Source organism: Syngnathus floridae, chromosome 16 (assembly GCF_059516105.1).
Source record: "Syngnathus floridae isolate MCC-2025c chromosome 16, RoL_Sflo_1.0, whole genome shotgun sequence".
NCBI classification, from domain to species: domain Eukaryota; kingdom Metazoa; phylum Chordata; class Actinopteri; order Syngnathiformes; family Syngnathidae; genus Syngnathus; species Syngnathus floridae.
This window is the reverse complement of record NC_142428.1, coordinates 2,520,294-2,537,703: the sequence shown is the minus strand read 5'-3', so window position 1 is coordinate 2,537,703 and position 17,410 is coordinate 2,520,294. Positions and strand designations below refer to the sequence as shown.

The 17,410-nt window shown below is 46.8% G+C and overlaps 1 protein-coding gene across 5 annotated transcripts; it reads right to left on the bottom strand.

The window, feature by feature from the left end:
- Nucleotides 1–534: 534 nt before the first annotated feature.
- LOC148384970 (single-stranded DNA-binding protein 3) lies at nucleotides 535–16,702 on the bottom strand. 5 transcript variants are annotated; one of them, XM_088400765.1, is made up of 18 exons: nucleotides 16,458–16,702; nucleotides 13,623–13,695; nucleotides 13,410–13,471; nucleotides 12,017–12,101; nucleotides 7,321–7,410; nucleotides 6,292–6,375; nucleotides 5,512–5,571; nucleotides 5,365–5,431; nucleotides 4,901–4,965; nucleotides 4,767–4,828; nucleotides 4,646–4,691; nucleotides 4,522–4,557; nucleotides 4,363–4,417; nucleotides 4,158–4,228; nucleotides 3,948–4,026; nucleotides 3,843–3,871; nucleotides 3,619–3,720; nucleotides 535–3,238 (listed from the first exon to the last, which is right to left on the bottom strand). In XM_088400765.1, the coding sequence occupies exons 1-18, from the start codon at nucleotides 16,511–16,513 to the stop codon at nucleotides 3,083–3,085; spliced, it is 1,278 nt and encodes a 425-aa protein (XP_088256891.1). In that variant the 5' UTR covers nucleotides 16,514–16,702; the 3' UTR covers nucleotides 535–3,082. The 5 variants fall into 5 exon arrangements, with proteins under 5 accessions (XP_088256891.1, XP_088256889.1, XP_088256888.1 ...); XM_088400763.1 differs by having other exon boundaries at nucleotides 535–1,884; nucleotides 16,458–16,701; XM_088400762.1 differs by lacking the exon at nucleotides 535–3,238 and adding an exon at nucleotides 3,267–3,448 and having other exon boundaries at nucleotides 4,366–4,417; nucleotides 16,458–16,701.
- Between the last annotated feature and the right edge of the window lie 708 nt (nucleotides 16,703–17,410).

The window sequence follows — 17,410 nt, the reverse complement described above, 5'->3', positions numbered from 1 at the left end:
AGACTGACTCAAAGCCAAGGCAAATAAAATTGCATTATCTAGTTAATGAAGCCAAACTACTCTGGACAAGTCCAAACCAGAGCAGCATTGGATAGTGAAGCCTCTGGGCTGTGAAACAAAGACAAGTTCAAACACGTACTAGCAGATACCAGTTGCTTGGAGTCATAACTTGCAGTCATTTCTCACCCACAGACTTGATGTTTTCAAGTATGTTGAGGGAAATAGCTTCATTCACAAAAAAGGAATAGTTACAGACAATTAAGATTTTCAAAGAACACAAAGATCTTACTCTGCTCTCCCCACACTCCAATGGATTTCATTAAAACAAACCACTGCAAACAGTGCCCTTTATGAACCACTAGAGGGAGCCAGCGTTCCACAAGTGGTACTCTGACTACACTAAACCACTGATACATCAGATTTTATCATAAAAACATATAGCATTTGTGAGAAACCAAATTTAAAGCTGATCTCAAAGTGGATATTTAGGAGGAATAATATAATATAAACGCCATTGATAGTAAGCACCCGGTGTTCATGGCAAAAGGAGTGAAGTCATTTTATTTATTTTTAATATGTATCTACAACAAGGGGGGACACACGCAAAAATGACTGACAACTGAAAATAAAAACAAACCAAAATACACTTATCAAAGTAGCCTGTCCACCTTTGATAATTTTTTTGTGTCCATCTAAAGAAAATTTACAATATAAAGAAACATACAAATAAGACGGAACAGCTTTATTTTTTGTTTTCTTCTTTCTCTTTAACTACACGAGACACTTAGGATGAGAAAACTACCCCAACATGAAACAAAGCAAAGCCTCCCCCCCTCTCCTGTGAACACAATGCCTCATCATATTCAATACTGCTAAAATAAAATAAAATGAGGAACTGAACATAAACAGTCCTCAATTTCATCCCTCGCGCCCCCTGTTCCTTTTCAAATGTTACAGTATTTTACAACGGCACAATAAAAATACAGAAATGTTCATTGCTGTGGACAGAAATAATAAAAAGAGCAAGGCTGCACTTTTGGACAAGCGTATTTGGAAAATTCCTCATTTAAAAAAATTCTTCATAGTTCAGAAGAAGGGATATGTATCAAGAAAAATGGCCTTCTCCTGTCCGATTCACAGTTGCAATTGTGCGCGACGTTTCAATTTCCGGACCTCCGTTCTGCACTTTTTTTTTTTTTTTTTTAAATAAACATTTGCCGGGTTTGCCCACACACATTCACGCACACACACACAGTATGTTTCTGTGATTTGAAATATCAAAACATGTCAATGATATCAAAAAAGCATTGTACAGTATTTACAAAGAAAAAGAAATAAAGATGGGAGAGTTCAACATTAATAAAAATCCGACGGCGGGTGGCAGGCCTGCAAAGCTGGAGGGGAGGGTTGTCCAAATTTTATTGTACTTTTTGCTGCCCAATAATGAGGAATAAAAATAAAACCGCCCCAATCTGGACCCCATCTGGGGCAAAGTGACAGCTGACATCAAAATTCATCCTTAGCCGATTAGCTATCGGCAAAATAATTTTGTGTGGATGCCACTCCTATTTGGGCCACATCCAGTGCAAAGTGGGAGGGGGGGGGCATCAAAACTAGTTTGTCCTCAGGGGGGGTAAAAAAAACAAAAAAACAAATGGACAGAAGACGCAGCAGTAAACCAAACCATCAGCAAACTGACACAAATAAAAAGAACCCCAACACAGTAACGTTGATGGGGGCCGCCCCGTCCCAACAAAAAAAAAAAGCTTCAGTACCTTGGCGGACGGGTCTGGGTGACGGTCTGATGACATCACACAGATGAGGAGTCGAGGACACAGTGCTGCCTAGATCTGCATATTTACACCGTTGCTACGAGTGGTGCAGCTAGAAGAGAACGACACTTGTTAAAAAAAAAACGATGCCACCTTTCACACAAAAATCCCGCTTAATCACAGCATCAAAAATCTGGGATTCATCGGCCCTTGCCTTTTAACACAGAACCCAGGCAGGAATTTGCCGGAACTATATGGAGAAGAGTTCACGTAAAATCTACACGGCATCCTTCACGTCCTTTTTAGAAAAATGGTGGAGAAAAGACCTAACCTATGAAAAAAGTCAAACCCTGCAAAACACTCATATCGGAGCATAACACAACCTGACATTTTTCCGGTCATATATTTCACACAGAACCCAGAGAACGCAGGATATTTACAGGATAGAATATAGAGAATGCAATAAACTACTTTTGGAAAATGACAATTGGTTATGCCACAAAAAGCGTTACACTCCGGGGTTTTGTATGAAAGGCAAAGGCTAATAATTGCCAGTTTTTCATTTACAGTTTTGATACCATCATTTTGCGGGAACCTCTGTGTGAAAGAGGCTTTTACAGGCTCATATGTTAAAGAATAAGAAAAAAAAATCGTCCACAGTATATAAATAGAGCTGTGCATTACTATGCATGAGGCTGACAAAAGTTTGGTAAAATGAAAGAAATTTAAGTAAAAAAGTGGAGTATTAACAAAACTATTTAGGGTATAAAGATTAGGGGAAAACAAAAACAAAAAATCATTTTGGTAAAAAAAAGCTTCAAAATAAAAGGTATGATGAAAAACAGTCATTTGAGATAAAAAGGATGGAAAAAATTTGGGGCTATGAAAAACAAATTAATTGGCTAGAAAAAAAAGTTGTGTAAAATATATATATATATTTTAAAAAGGCCAGTAATGCAGGGATACATTTTTACCCGCAGGGAGCAGCAAGATGACATCATATGTGTGCACATGATTAGGCCTTCTCTCCCAAAGTGAATAAAAAAAATAGCATAGCAATATAATTAACAATAATACAATAATAAAAATGATACAGCATGATACAATACATACACACAAAAGGGAAAAAAAACTGATCATCACAACACCTCTGTTAAAAATGTACAAACAGAGGTTGGGAACAACACATTGTAAAATTATAATAACAATAATAATAATAATAATAGTAAGTCCGATTTTGGGTGAAGATTCCAAAGTGTCCTCGAGCATGTCACTCTCCTTTTTCTCTGTTTGTCCTCGTTCCCCCGTTCTCATTGTCTCAAGTCCGAGAAGAGGCTCTTCCTGTTGACCTGCTGTGGCTTCCTGCCCGGGCCGGCGGCCATTTTGCACGCTCTCAGAGGGCCCGCTTTTTTCACCAGAGTCCTGGTGGGCTCCAGGGTCGCTCCGGAGGAGGACGTGGATGCCAGCTGCGGTTCGCCCGAGAGGAAGGTTGCAGTGCAGGAGGAAGAGGAGGGGGAGGCCCGACCCGAGAGTGAGGTAAGAATTGCAGGCGGGGGGGGGGAAAAAAAGAAAAACAAGTGTAGGGGTCCAAAATAGGAAGGGAGAAAAAAAATAACCAAAAAATAAAAAAAAAAGGAAAAATAAAATCACACACTCATCGTCATGTTGGGAGAATACTGAAAAGAGAGAGAGGGAGGGGAAAGGGAGGAAGGAGGGCAAAAATGAGTGGATGTGCAACATTTAAACACTAGGGGGCGCTCACACCCAGCACTGAGATTTGCGAAATGGTAGTCGGGGCAGCGTCAAGGTGAGGCGTTTAGGGGTCTGTGGTGAGGCTGCGACTTACACTTTCACTTTGGAATGGGTTCAAAAAGTTGCCGCCCATTTCGCCGTCGTCTCTCGGCGTTCCGGGAGGGTTGTTCATGCCACCCATGTTGTTAGGAGAACTCTGGAGAAGGAGAAAAGGGTAGAAAACTGTGAGAAAGTTGACGTGATGATGGAGGCGTCGAGTCAAGTTGGTTAGGTCAGGTCGTTAAAACGAGGCTAAGATTTCAAGTGGCGGTGCTTCACCTTTGGCAAGCCGTCCATATCTCCAGACCCTGCGGGAGAACGACGCACTTGAGTGATAAAGCACACTTGACTAGCAGACGACAAGAAGGAGGAGAGAAAACGCACCGAGCGATCCGTTCATGTGGTGCGGCTCCATGGCTCCCATAGCGCCCATCGGCCCGTCCGGCCCTGGTCCCATCGGGAACTGGCGCGAATGGCAGATAAACAGAAATTTGACGTGGATACTCAACATTGCCAGAATCCCAGAAAACAGCACATTCAAACCAAAATGGCCGACAGCAGAAGATGAACACAGGCGGCCAAATTTGCACTTACGTTGGGTCTGTTGCCTCCCGGTCCGATGGGATTCATCATGGTGTAGATGTTTTCACTAGAGTTGGTCGAATCTGAGTGAAGCAAACAAAAAAAGCTCAGTTGACTGATCGCATTGAGGTCCGCAAGTGTGACGTGTGAGGAGACATGCGTGGTGAGGGGAGGGTGGGTGAGATGAAGGGGAGGGGTTCTTAGGTACGTGACGCACCACCTGGGCTGGGCATGATGGGAGTTCCGGGTGGACCACCTCCACCAGGGGGGCCCTGTGAGGAGGCAGAACGAGCGATCAGTTGAAAATTCACAAAATGAAATCAATCCAACTCTTTTCACGTATTTAAATGCATCTTGGTGTGACCTGTCAACTCACCACATAGTTCCCTGGAGATGAGGAGGAGTAGGCTATCTGCGGAGGGAAACCAGACCATCACATCTCGTGTCGCTAACAGTTGCTATCCGGCAAAGCTAATATCGCTCGTGCGGCGAAGACTCACCGAGTTGGCGTTAGGACCCGGCCATGGCCCTCGTCCTCCCGGACCCCTGCGGTGACATAGCGGAACATCAACAACATGATCACAACTATCCAAACCGGTACAGGAAGGACGATGAGCGTACATGTTCATTCCCGGCATGGGGCCGCCCAAGGAGTTGGGCGGGGGTCTCATGCCCCCGTAATTCTGCGAGACGCAAAAAAGTCAAATTGAGGATCGGGTCACTTGTGTCTCAAGGCGTGGACGTGTGAGCGGTACCTGTGGGCCCATGGCCATTCCTCGAGGAGGGTTCATCCGCATGGGACCGCCCATGTTGGGATGCCCTGAAACGAGAACCCAAACAGCTCGCATTAATGGCTGGTCTCCTAAAGTCTAATTGAGACACACGACAGACTCGGCTGCGTCCTAATCCCATTAGTTGGAACCCTGTGGCCGTAATCTCCAGACAGAATCTCCACAGACCTCTGTTATCCCGGCCCATCGACTCACCAACTCGCATTAAGACCACATGGGCCTAAAATGACTACAATATGGAAACAAATGGATGGCGGGAGTGATTTTCTTTTCTTTTATAAGAACACAAACAGAAATGTAGAAATCCAAACATTATTTAGAAAATCGGATTTACATCTCGGTCTGTATCCCAAAACTAAATCAAGTCTTTTAAATGAACTATATTTCTAATATATATAAATATTTCTTTTCAACAAGAATCGCCGAACCTTGCGGTCGTGTCGGGTCCAAACTGTTTGGCAGTAGAGGCTGCGATCCCGGGATTCCACCTGGAGGCTGAACACGTGGAAAAAAAAAAAATGACTGACAGGTATGATCAGCTAAACAGTGATTAGGAAGCGGGGCGGGCTTTGTACCTGATTTGGCATTCGGAGAGTGGGGCGAGGTCCGCCTGGGTACCGCGGGGACATGAAAGGCTGCGAAAAGACCCAAATTGTGAGATTGTGGGCTAAACACTCGCACCGAGGACACACAGATGAGGCGGATGACGTGTAAAGCCACACATCTCCCTGCTCTCGGGAAACCCCGACTCGGCCTGCGGTCGCGCTGGTTACGCGTCGGGGCCAACCACGATGTCGGCCTTTAGCGTGCTACGACTCAGGAAACCAGACACCGCGAGGACGACGATCCGGGTTCGGGTTGGAAGTTTACAAAGCTGGCTAACCCCAATTGGGATTTTTCTATTTAGGAGCAGGGTTGAAGTCAGGATGTGAGTGCATGCTTGGTGCCTTGTTTTATTCATAAGCTGCGAGAAAAAGCAAGCAGAGGAGTGGTGTGTGTGTGTGTGTGTGTGTGTGTGTGTGCGTGCGTGCTAAGAGCAGCAGGGGGAGATAAGTGCACAACCCCCCACGAGCAGCTCCGGGGGAAGGGCGAGGAGCGAATAATTTATCCCACACAGGGACACCCGATGCTGGGCACTGACGAGGGCCACGGCCTGCCGACTCCTGGATGTTCTCTTAACGGTGATCACAGGTGTTGGGATTATGGTTCTAGTACCAGAACCAGATTAATAGGCCTGGAGGGTCAATGAGGAAGAAAGTGCGAGGAAGACTGATGGGGAAGGGGGGCGCTGTTTTTGGGTGGGCTTTTTTTGAAGTAATGGAAGGAAGGAAGGGTTGTGAGTGTTTGCCTCTTACCTGGCCGTGGGGTCCCATCATGGGGTTGCTTGGGTTGTGTGTGGGGGGCTGTGCGTGGGGGGACTGCTGAGAGCCGGGCGGTCCCTTGAAGAAAGAAGAAAGGTGGGGGTGGGGTGGGGGGGTTACACCTGGAGCAAGCGCCCCTTCAATCTCATTGGACGATATTGTGGTTCTTTCTAAAAATCAATTCCCAGCCCAAAAAAAAAAGAAAGGCCAACCATCCATTTGCTAATTTGCCTTTTTGACATTCTACTGCCCTCGAGCCCGAAGGCACTTGGATGTCAATTTCTCTCGACAGCAGGGGGCGCTGTAGGATAAACCCAAAACATCTGCTAAATTCTTGGCATCATGTGAGACATGCCAACGATGTGTTGCATCATCACATGGGAAAATGGTGGCGACGTCGGGCCTACATGGCTCCCCGACTGTGACCGGGAAACACGTTTGTGGAAAACAAGCGACGCTCGCTGTCATAATAAGTCCCCTTGCAAGGCGCGTGTGCACACGCACACACACGCGGACCCTCAGTCCACCCCCACCGATGTTATAAATAGCTCTCCCATGCCTCACTCGCTCACTCACTCCATCCCCTTTACTTATGCACTCATTAGCCTCCCCGCCTTGCTTACGGCGCCAAAACAACGGTGGCGGGTGAGTGACCGCGGGTCCAGGTGGAGGTGATCTTTCACATTTCTCATTTCTCTGTCGCTGCCCGCTACCTTATCGCGCTTGGGCCAAATGCCAAAGCTGTCCATCACGCCGCCGCTGTCGCACACACACACACACACACACACGCGGTGTTATAGCCGATGTGATGCGAGACCCTCTCGGCAAGCAGAGATGGAGGATGGAGGAGTGGGAGAGGACGTGAATGAAGGAAGGAAAAGTCTCGTAAACTATTCCGCTCTTCTCTATACAACTCGTTTTAGTTCGAGAAAGACAAATGAGTGCGGATAAAAAGAGGCGTGACTCGACAAAGATGTTGAAGTGAGTGATTGGCGGGTTGGATTGGCTGCGGTCGGCCGTTACCTGGAAAAATCCCGGGGGCATGGGACCGCCTGGCATGGTGTCGTTGGGGGGCATGTTGCCCATCACTGGGCTGGGCGCTGCAGCCGCGCTCTGAAAAGCAAACAAGAAGAAAAGCCTTCAACCATTTATTAGTGCCTTCAAAGTATTACCTGAAGAGCAAAATGTGAGGGCAGGCCTCATCTTTTTTTTATGCTGACAAATTAGGACAAAGTCTTCCAGGAGGAATTTCCCCATTAATAAAAATAAAGAAAATCTCTAGCTGGCAAGCATCACGTCGCTGCACTTTTCTAGTGTTTATAGTTTCTTATAATTATGGCTGAGTTGAACTTTATTGCGATTTGTGTGCGTGTGGGTTTATTTTTTGTGGGTTGCCTTTTTCTGACTCCTCACGTGGCAACATATAATTTGCAAAAACCTACAGTCATACAGTTCTGCTTCAATCAATGTACATTGTGCTGCTCATTCTGTTGCGTGCGCCATGACCACCAGGAGGCAGCATAAGACAGCTGTTACCATATTGGAGGCTCAGCTCAGATTTTCTGCAGTCGTATGTTCTTTGCAGAGGATAAAGAATATATGCCTGTGAGTATTGCTACACTGTCGCTATGTTATGTAGCATCAAGCTAGCGGGGGCTATATCTTTAACTACACAACACTGAATTTAATTTTTGCCATTTTTGTCTCAACCTAATCCCTCAACTGAGAGAATAGCGCACATTTCCACCTTCCTGGGTCGCACCCCGAGTCCAACCTAATTCAATTGGAGACTATTCATTATGCGTTGGTTTACTTTGGACAGTTGCACCCGGCGGGCTAAGCGAATGTGCCAACTGGGATTGAAACAAATCAAACAATTACACACATTACATGAGTTACACAGTAATATGATCCGGGCAGCAGCTGGCGGCGTCCAATGCAAACATCGAGGACACGCGTGCAATAAGCCGTGTTTAAAAGAGATATTCTTTTCCTGTTCATGGTCGCGGGGAGCTTACGGCCATCCCAGGTGACTCCATCCTGGTCGACTCGTGAGCCAATCACAGGGTAGAGAGCATTGATGACGATTTAATAATGTAATATTTTATCATTATTATTATTTGTGTGTTCAAATGTGTGAGCATACAGGATGGGTTTATCAATTCTCTTCACATTGTGGATTTCCTCCTCTATGTGTGGAATGTGTGAACGGGGGTTCACTGTTAAGTGTAAAAGCGTTTTGAAGAAAGCAACTCGTTCACTGACAAGTGAAAAGATAAAAAAGTTACCACTGCAATCTGGCTGATTTGCAGGATGTGTGTGTCTAAGAAAAAAAAAAAAAAAGTTACAAAGTAACAACTGCAATCTGGCTGATATGCAGGATGTGCCTGACAGTTGATATTTGACAAAAAGACATTTTAAAAGCACAAAAAGTCTCATAGCTGCCACTTTTTGCTTTGCATAATAGCACAACTGTTTTCTTTTGTCAAGGGGGAACAACGGCGAAAAAAAACAACCCAAAGTGGAAATCTCAGAGTGGGGCGGAGGGCTAGGCTAGGAGCCAAATGATTCAGCCCGGGAGTTAAATATGATATAACCGTATTCTCGTCCGCACACACGTACGCTTACATAAGCATGCCGGAACAAACACGCACAAACACACACACACGGTGCACACAAAGAGTTGCATCACAAGCTTATAAAGTACTGCCTTTCAGTCGGGAGGCAGACGGAAGGAGCTTGGGTGTGTATACGTGTGTGTGTGTTCATATTCACTCCTATGGATGCAATTCCAAATCTTTTCCCGCACCCCGCTAAACATCCGTAAAGGAGAAAAGCGCGCAAGAAAATCATGCACGCAGCAAAACACACCTCCCCCCTAGCTTTATGCTAATTCGGCGAGCAGGTCGCAGAGTCCCCGGGGAGGCGGCAGGGTCGACTGCCTCTCTCTCTCTCCCTCCATCCTCATCCCTCCATTCTTCTACCCTCCCCACCCAGTCCAAGACTTGCCCCTAAAAAGCTACCATTCCGTCCCTATCGCATAACACCCCCCCTCTCTCTCTCCCTTCCGAGTAAAGGGGCGTCAGAAGCTTGCAGAAGCTGTTGCCATGGAGACAGGTCCTATCTGCACTCTGTCCCCCTGGCATCCCCCGCTCCAGGAAGAAGAAAGAACAAGAAGATGCAGAAGAAAGAGAGAGAGAGTTAAGATAAACACGCAAAGAGGAGGAGGAAGAGGAGGGCTGCGTTAGTCCACCATCAATCATTGTTGCACCTTGCTGATCCAGACTATTAACAACATCTATTAGTTCTTGTTCCGAGGTGGATTTAGCAAGAGTCGTAACTAAAACGCCACTGATTTCAACGATACGACTCCCCTTAACGATATTGCTTATTGATCCGCTACTTAAATGTATTCTTCGGGACCGCTATCGCTACGCCGGCCGAGTATAAAAAGCTGATCTTCGGTGTATTTCATATCGGGAGAGGCGTTCGCCGACTGGGTTGGCTAATCCAAAGCGATTTCTGTCCGCTTCGTGAAAATTAATAAATGGAGCCAGTCAACAGTTTTTTAACTTGGAGGTGATCTGTTTTTTTTGGGGGGGGGGGTTTTGATCATCGGGCCGTGGGCCAAGAACGGCAGACGCGTGACATAAAACGCCCCAACCTTTGATGTCGGCCGTAAACGTTGCGAGTCGGCCTCCAAGCGGCCGGGCGACCCCCGAGTATTTCCTTCAGATGGTTTGGCCCCTGCAAAAATGCCACGCTGGCTTGATCTGCATTCTCACTCTCTGCACATTTAAGATCTGTGTCATGGCAGCAGAATGACAAAAAAAATTCCAAACGAGGATAAAAAAAACAAACACGTTGAGACTAGGTGTCAATCCGGCCGCCAGAAGCTAACCGTGCTAGTGCTAGCACAGTATGGAGCCAAAAAGCATTTCCCGTCTCACACGCAGGGCCAAAAGACTGGACCGATCAATAGTGCTCAACACATTATTGACCTGTGCCTGATACCTTTGGCGGGGATAAAACAGGGACACAAACATGAGATGGGAGGAGTAGGAGGAGGAGGTATAAATGTGAGTCCGCGCCTGGAGAGGCTACTAATCTACATTCTGCTTCACACCGATATGTACCTCATCACCGTCTCCTTGACCCCATGTCCTTATTGCACATAGAGACAGATAGACAGAGGGAGAGAAAGGGCGAGCGAGTGAGAAAGAGAGGACGGTGGTACGGAGAAGAAGGCAAAAGCGCTGACTGCGGCGATCCAGCTAATTTATCAGCCCAGTCAAAACACGGCCATTGCGCTCAACAGGATGCGGGGAGGGGGGGGGACGGGACGCTACGTCGGACAGACAGAAAGCCCAGCTGCTTCTCAAAACTGGCACGGGTGAACACACACATGCGCAAAACGGATGACGCCGCAGACACAACATCCACTAAACTCGCACTCCACAGAGGCTGAGGAAAAGATGGGGATTAAAAAAATGGGAGGCTGAAAAAAAAGAATATGCATCTGTCACTGTGTAAAGAAGATGTTTTCAACTCTGTTGCTAACCAAAACAGCAGCACTGAAGGAAACTTAACTTGCCGTCTAAGCCCACACCAAAACAGAAGCACCCAATCAAGTCAACAGCCTATTGCGGGTGTGAATGGCGCCTTTAAGATCTTTCCAAAAGTAAAAAAAAAAAAGACTCAAGAACCTCACGAGAAGTCATGTGGAATCCAAAGGATTAGATGCATTGTATAGAGCAGACCTCCAGAAGGACCAAGGCATCTTTTGTTTACCGCCCCCCCCCCCCTTTCCCATGCAAAGTGTAATTACCACGCACAGGGTAAAAAAAAAAAAAAAAAAAAGCAGCAATAAACTACTGTTGAAGATAGCGGAGATAAAGAGGCCCGAGAGGCCTTCATCTCATCAGCTGGATAACGCCTCATAAAAACCAAGCAGCCCCTAAACCAGGCCTAAACTCTTGTAAAGATAAGCTCGACAAACAAGTCTTTCCTTTTCTCGCCCGGCCGTCCACCAGCAGAGACGACCTGCGCTTTAGGGGGGTGTGGGGGAGGGCGGGAGGGAGGGGAGGGGGGGTGCAAGAGAGGCCTCAGGGGGTCCGGAGCCAAAATTAAACCAGCCCTGTCTCCTTGGCTTCGTCAGTGTTAGATACAGACAGTGAGCAACCATGTCGGACGGTCACGCACGGCACGCACACGGAAGGCGCCCTCCGCCCCACCTCCTCCTCCTCGTGCGGGCCGCTTGCCAGAGATGCCCCGAGTCATTAACTTACACACACGCACAAAACAAACATACATCAAACACACAATAACATCATATCAGACATGGACACACAATCACATGCAAAAATCACACAACTTCACACATGCAATCACACACGCACACATAGAGAGCGCGGTTTAGCGCCAACCCTGTGCCGGGATTACGGGATTAGAACTCGATTCCATTATCTGACCACACTGCATCGCACACAGACACACACACAGTCTTGACCGGAGGATATCCATCATGACGTTTGCACAGCAGCGGATGCGCTTCTTCAAGCTTCCATATGACAAGATGGAGTACTTTTAGGAGATCAACAAAAAGATGGAACAGTAGTTTTTCATCCTTGGGGGATTTTCATGACAATGTTGCCGACGTGTGACTAAGGCACTTGGGAAGCGTTTGAAATTGTGAACATAAAGACGTCACGTCACTTACGTAGTCATGGAAGGCCTTGGCCTCGCTGGAGTGCTCGCACGTCTCCCGTCGATCCGGAGCGGCACAATACAAGTCCCAGAATACGCTGAAAGGCCAGCACAGGGGAAAAATTAAAAGCCCGCGTGATAAATGACTGAAAAAAAATAAATATATGTGGAAAAGCACAAGAAAGGGTCACACTAGTTTTTGGTTGCAGCGAGGAAGTCGATTAAATCGTCCGCGGTGAAGAGTTGCGACGTGACCCCGATGGCGATGCCAAACCGGGTTGACCTTATGGATGTTTTGATCCAAAAAAAAGTCAACTAATTATCCGACTTAGCCTCTTTCTACCACGAGGTCAGAGTGCATTGCTGGCATGCATAGCAATGCTAAAGAATGCTAATCGACCAGAAAGTAGCAAGACCAACAGATAAGCGAAGCTAAAAACAATTCTTGTTTCTTGCTAATATTGACAACTTTTTATATACTTTTTTTGATGTCAACAAATGTTTTTTCTGGAGACAACATAATGGTTTCTTTCGTGGTTTCTCACACACGGGCTAAAAGGCCATTAAAGCTAAATGCGCGTTAAACTGTTAATAAAAGAAATTTTCACCTTCACTGCCAATCGCATTGACTCAACAGTCCGAGCTAATATATGCGCGTGTAAAACAGCTTCGCTTTTAATCGAGCGGGCTAATTTATTGCGGGCCCTCGGGGTCCGGTTCAGACTTTTGTCTGACTCCGGGCTAGTCCGTCCGAGTCTCGGCGGCGTCCTCGCGCAAGTCCCGTCATAGGTGAGCTCGGATTAGGCTTGATTTAAATCCGCGGCTCGGAACAATCTGTTTAAGGTGAAGAGTTTAATGTCGTCTACTGTGGCGAAGGCGAGCCGCCGCCGCCGCCGCCGCTCTTTTTTGTATCCCCTTGGGAAGCGGCCCAGATGCCGTTCGGAACACGGCGGATCTGATGATGATTAAAACAAGCAAAAATGGCACTTTTCAAGTGGCGATGCTACGGACCCCCCCCCCCGCGGGTTTGACCGGGCGGGGGCGGAGAAACAGCGACCGGGTGCTACAAAAGGAGACTGGAATGCGACGGGGATAATCTGCTAAGAATCCTTCTGCTGCGTGAACAAAAGGAGAAAAGTGTGTGTGTGTGTTTGGGGGTGGGTGGTGGGGGGCACAAAAAGGGTGAAGAGGGGGAGGCCATCCATTTTAGCAACCATCTGGATCCATTGTTTCAGGAACCGGGAGGTGAAAGAAAGATGCAACGCTGGAGGAGGGGAGAGGACGGAGAGCGAAGGTGGGTGGGCGGGGTTTGATAGGGTTGATGGGGGGGGGGGGGTCAGACCCTCAGTCAGTCTGGTCAAGACCGAGACTCCGGCACACCCTTTCTGAACATCATCTTTACTCACCACCACCACGAATGGAGAAATCCAGGAGGCTCCCCTAATGTGATGTTCTTCTCCCATCGTATCTGGGAGAGCGAGAAGAACGATTCAGACACCAGCAAGAGTGACTTTTCTTTGCCCGAGCTAAATGGCTAACACCGATCGAGAGGCCCGCGAGGATCACACACGCGCGTAACTTTATCGGGTCGGTCCTCATAAAAAATGCATCCGGCTTACCTCGGACAGGAAGGTCTGCGCTGACTTCTGTGCTCCCACGTGTAGTAGGTACTCGTACACGTATAACGCCAACCTGAAACGCAAATAGGAAGTTATTACCTTTGATTGCACCTCATTTATTAACGGACGGCGGGATGGTCGGCGAGAAGGAGAGACGAGCTCCTTGTTGACCCGACGTGGCGCTCCCGGACTCCCTCGCTTAGTCGGGTTTAATAGGCCGTTAATGGAGCATCAATCGAGCGGCGGCGGGGATATGACAGCGCGCTCTGGCTAGGAAGACCTCCGGACGGGACAATCTCATCCTAATGAGAGGGACGGGAAGTCGCTCACCCTCCGTAGATGAAGAGAGAATCCATACGCCCGATACCGAGTACCGATACTTTGTGGCCAAAACAACAAATATTTCTAATATTTCTATGGATTTTGATGGATTTGTTTTCTTGATATGACAATAAATAAAATCAACAGAGAAAGAAAAGTAGTCTTATATCATAAATATTATTTTTCCCAGTACTATAAAGAAAGCGGAAAACACCAATTAACCAGCTTTCTTAATCAGGTCTATTTCAAACCGAGTTACAAATAAGCGCTGGCTGCAAAATGCAGCCTGAGGTGACGACATGAACGGCACACGCCAAAAGAAAAAAAAAAAAAAAGATTGTCTTGTGTTCATTTTACCGCAACAAACGCCACACGACTCGAGAGCGGCGATGATTAACATAAAGGTTGAGCTAGCCGCACTTTGATGACAATCAGCGCCAATGAGTCATCCGTTCTGGCCTCCGGCGTCGCTCATGATTTATGTGGAGATTCTATTTTGGCAGGTTTGTTTCTCAGCAAAACGTCTCCTCGTGCGTGTTAAAGGCGACCAAACATGTTTTTCCCCACGATGACGCAAGCCTCCAAGTTCGACAGGTTCTCCGAGATGTTTCGAAAGCTTGCTGCAAAAAAGTCCAAGAGTTGACTTTAATGCTAACACATCGTCTAAACCGATTATCCTCAATTCTATTGATGTTATGGCCGTATGTTTTATAAAGTACAGCATCGGAGCGTCTCGCACACACACACACACACACACACACACACAAAGTCCCTCACACACACACACACACTTGACCACACGGCCCACAGGAATTTGACCACTTTCCTTAGAGCTCCTTGCAATTTGTAGGTCACAAAGTTCCGAGTGACCGCTGGTGTAGAGTGTAAGACACTGACACTTGCAGGCCACACACACACACACACACACACACACACAAACAAGAGGTGCATACCTGTGCACACACTCCTCCCCTCATTTAAAATTCAACTACGGCAATACTAAAAGAAAAAAAAAAGGGACTTTTGTTCATATTTAAATGGTGAGCGTTTTATTTTTGTGATTTCAAGACCCATAATATTCCAAGCTAACATTAGCTTCGCGAGATCTTCACCCACCTTGGCCCGTGACGGCCACAGCTAGCGCGTGGCCGAGTAGTAAGCGTCTTGACAATAGCAAGTGCCTTCTTTAAACATGGATGAGGCCACCCGCCGTATTTTGCTCCACTCGCCTTAGAGAAGCAGCTCGGGTCCGTGTCAATAATTCAACAAGGCGAGTAGAAGAAGCTTGAAGAGGGACGGTGAAACGGGAACAAATTTTAAACGTGGAACTGAGGTGTGCTATTCTATCCTCTTCTTTTGGAGTTGGTACTTTCTGCACGGCTGTGCAACCATGCTAAGGTAATTATGGAGCCAAAGTTGGAGCACTTGCTGCAAGGCTGTGAGGTATAGAAACTGTTTTGTTGCTGCCACCTGAACGTTTCGCACTTGTTCCATGGCAGCAAGGCCATGATGCTTGTTGATGAGTTGATTGTTTGAATCAAATGATTGACGAGGGAAACTTCTAAAACAGGGCATACCACCTTGAATTTCTGCATGAACAAAAATCAACTCAAGTATGGTGAAGTTTTAGCAGTTGCAGCACTAATTCACATTACTGATTGCTTTTTAACAACTTTTTTTTTGCACTTGACAGTTAATATTGTGACTTACACAGTTTACACAGTGAAGAACTACAGTTGTGAATCTAGAATGAATGTTTCCATATAAAAAATGATTTTTTTGCTCGGAAAGTCCCGATTGTGTCCACCCAAGGCAAGCCTGCCTTTGTGCATGTGCCGGTGATAGTTCAACTTTTAAAAGCAATGCATTTAAGGGCACACGTTACAAGTGCGCGCTACAACCAGACCCCTTTCGGAAATCGGTTCCAAACAAAGAAACCGGCAGCTCGGATCGCTCATACCGGCGCTAGCGAACCAGCCCCCGCGCCGATGCCTCGCTGAAACAATTCGGCTCCGTTCGGCAGCACCAAAACCGACACTTTTTAGCAGTTTTGCCGGGGAAAGACGAAGTTTTAGAGCGGCGCGCGCACTCAGTGGGGGGCTGGCTGGACGGCATCCGACCAGCGGGGAACCATGCGCGGCTACGATGTGGCCCTTGGAGCCGGTGAGGGTCCGGGGGTAAAGAAACGCCAGCTGTTTATCTATTTTTACCGGTGGGGGGGACACAAAGCCTCTCAGCCTGAAGTGCTTACAAGGCATTGTTCCCCCTCCTCACCGCCGCCTTAGTTAGCACGAACTAGGGGTGTACATGCGAATCGAGGTTCCACTTTTAAAGCACAACTTAAGAGAGGCGGGGAAGCGGTTGTTACGGTTTAGCCGAACCGGGCTAAAAAGGCTAATAAGTAGCCACACTTTAAAATGGAAATGACAGTAGTTAGCAAGTTTAGCCATGGCTAGGCTACCCCCCCCCCCCCCCCCCTCAATACACATACACAAGTAGTAATAATTGACTTACTTTTCTCTCGCTTGGCTATCAGAGGGGACCACGGCTCCCTTGCCCTTGCCGTACATCTTGCAGGCTGTTCGGCAAACACTTTTTTATTTTATCCCACTCCTCGACACCTGTCAAAGAAAGCGAGAAGGGAAAGCTACTATCTCCATAGCTACCCGGTTAGTGTTGTCTCTCCCCCTCTCTCTCTACTTTGCCTCTCTCTCCGGCTTTCCTTTTTTTTCCTCTCTCTCTCTCTCTTCTCCTACACCCCCCCCCCCCCCCTAACATTGCCCACAAATCAGGCAGGGTTTCAGTCCAGGCAGGGTGGGCGACTTGAAACCGTCCACCGGTGGTGGAGCTTGCTGCTTTTTTTTCTCCTTTTTTTTTTCAATCGCTGTTCCAGGATTTTGTTCAGGCCCCCCCTGTTGTGCGAAAGTGGGGGCTTCTTAAAGGCGCAGCGTCCATTTTTTTTCTCCCACTTAGCTCAAGTTCAAGTTGGCTTTTCTTTACATTGTGTGTTGTAGTTTTTATCACACAACACGATGCTAATTCATTAAGTCGTCTTTACTCTTTTTAAAGGGGACTTGGAATGCAAAATTGATTTCTTAAAATGTGAGACTAGTGGCGAGTTTGATTCCCAGGGGTTCAAATCTTGCCTCAGGTTTTCCAGCCTTTGCTGTATGGCTGTGAAACCATGCAATGTCGATTATAGTCTTGCATAAGCATTTTAAGCCTTAACAATGTGCTGCATGGCTGTGAGACCATACCGATCAACTTCTGATTATTGTATTAATAATAAAACTGATAATATAACAGCACCTGCTGCAGAGTTAGCTACGCTAGGTCGTGAGTCCATGTTGTGGTTCTTTACATCCTTGTGCCCATCACCTTCATATTTGCTCAATCCAATGGAACCTGTTTTTATGTTTTTTTAATCTCATACATATAGATTAGGATGATGCATAATGCAGATTTAT

Coding starts and splice junctions, on each gene's coding strand:
- LOC148384970 (XM_088400765.1), bottom strand. CDS start 16,513: ATGTACGGCAAGGGCAAGGGAGCCGTGGTCCCCTCTGATAGCCAAGCG. Junction 12,102..13,409: donor TTTCTCCATTCGTGGTGGTG/GTGAGTAAAGAT, acceptor CTGGCCTTTCAG/CGTATTCTGGGACTTGTATT. Junction 5,572..6,291: donor TGATGGGACCCCACGGCCAG/GTAAGAGGCAAA, acceptor GTCTTTTCGCAG/CCTTTCATGTCCCCGCGGTA.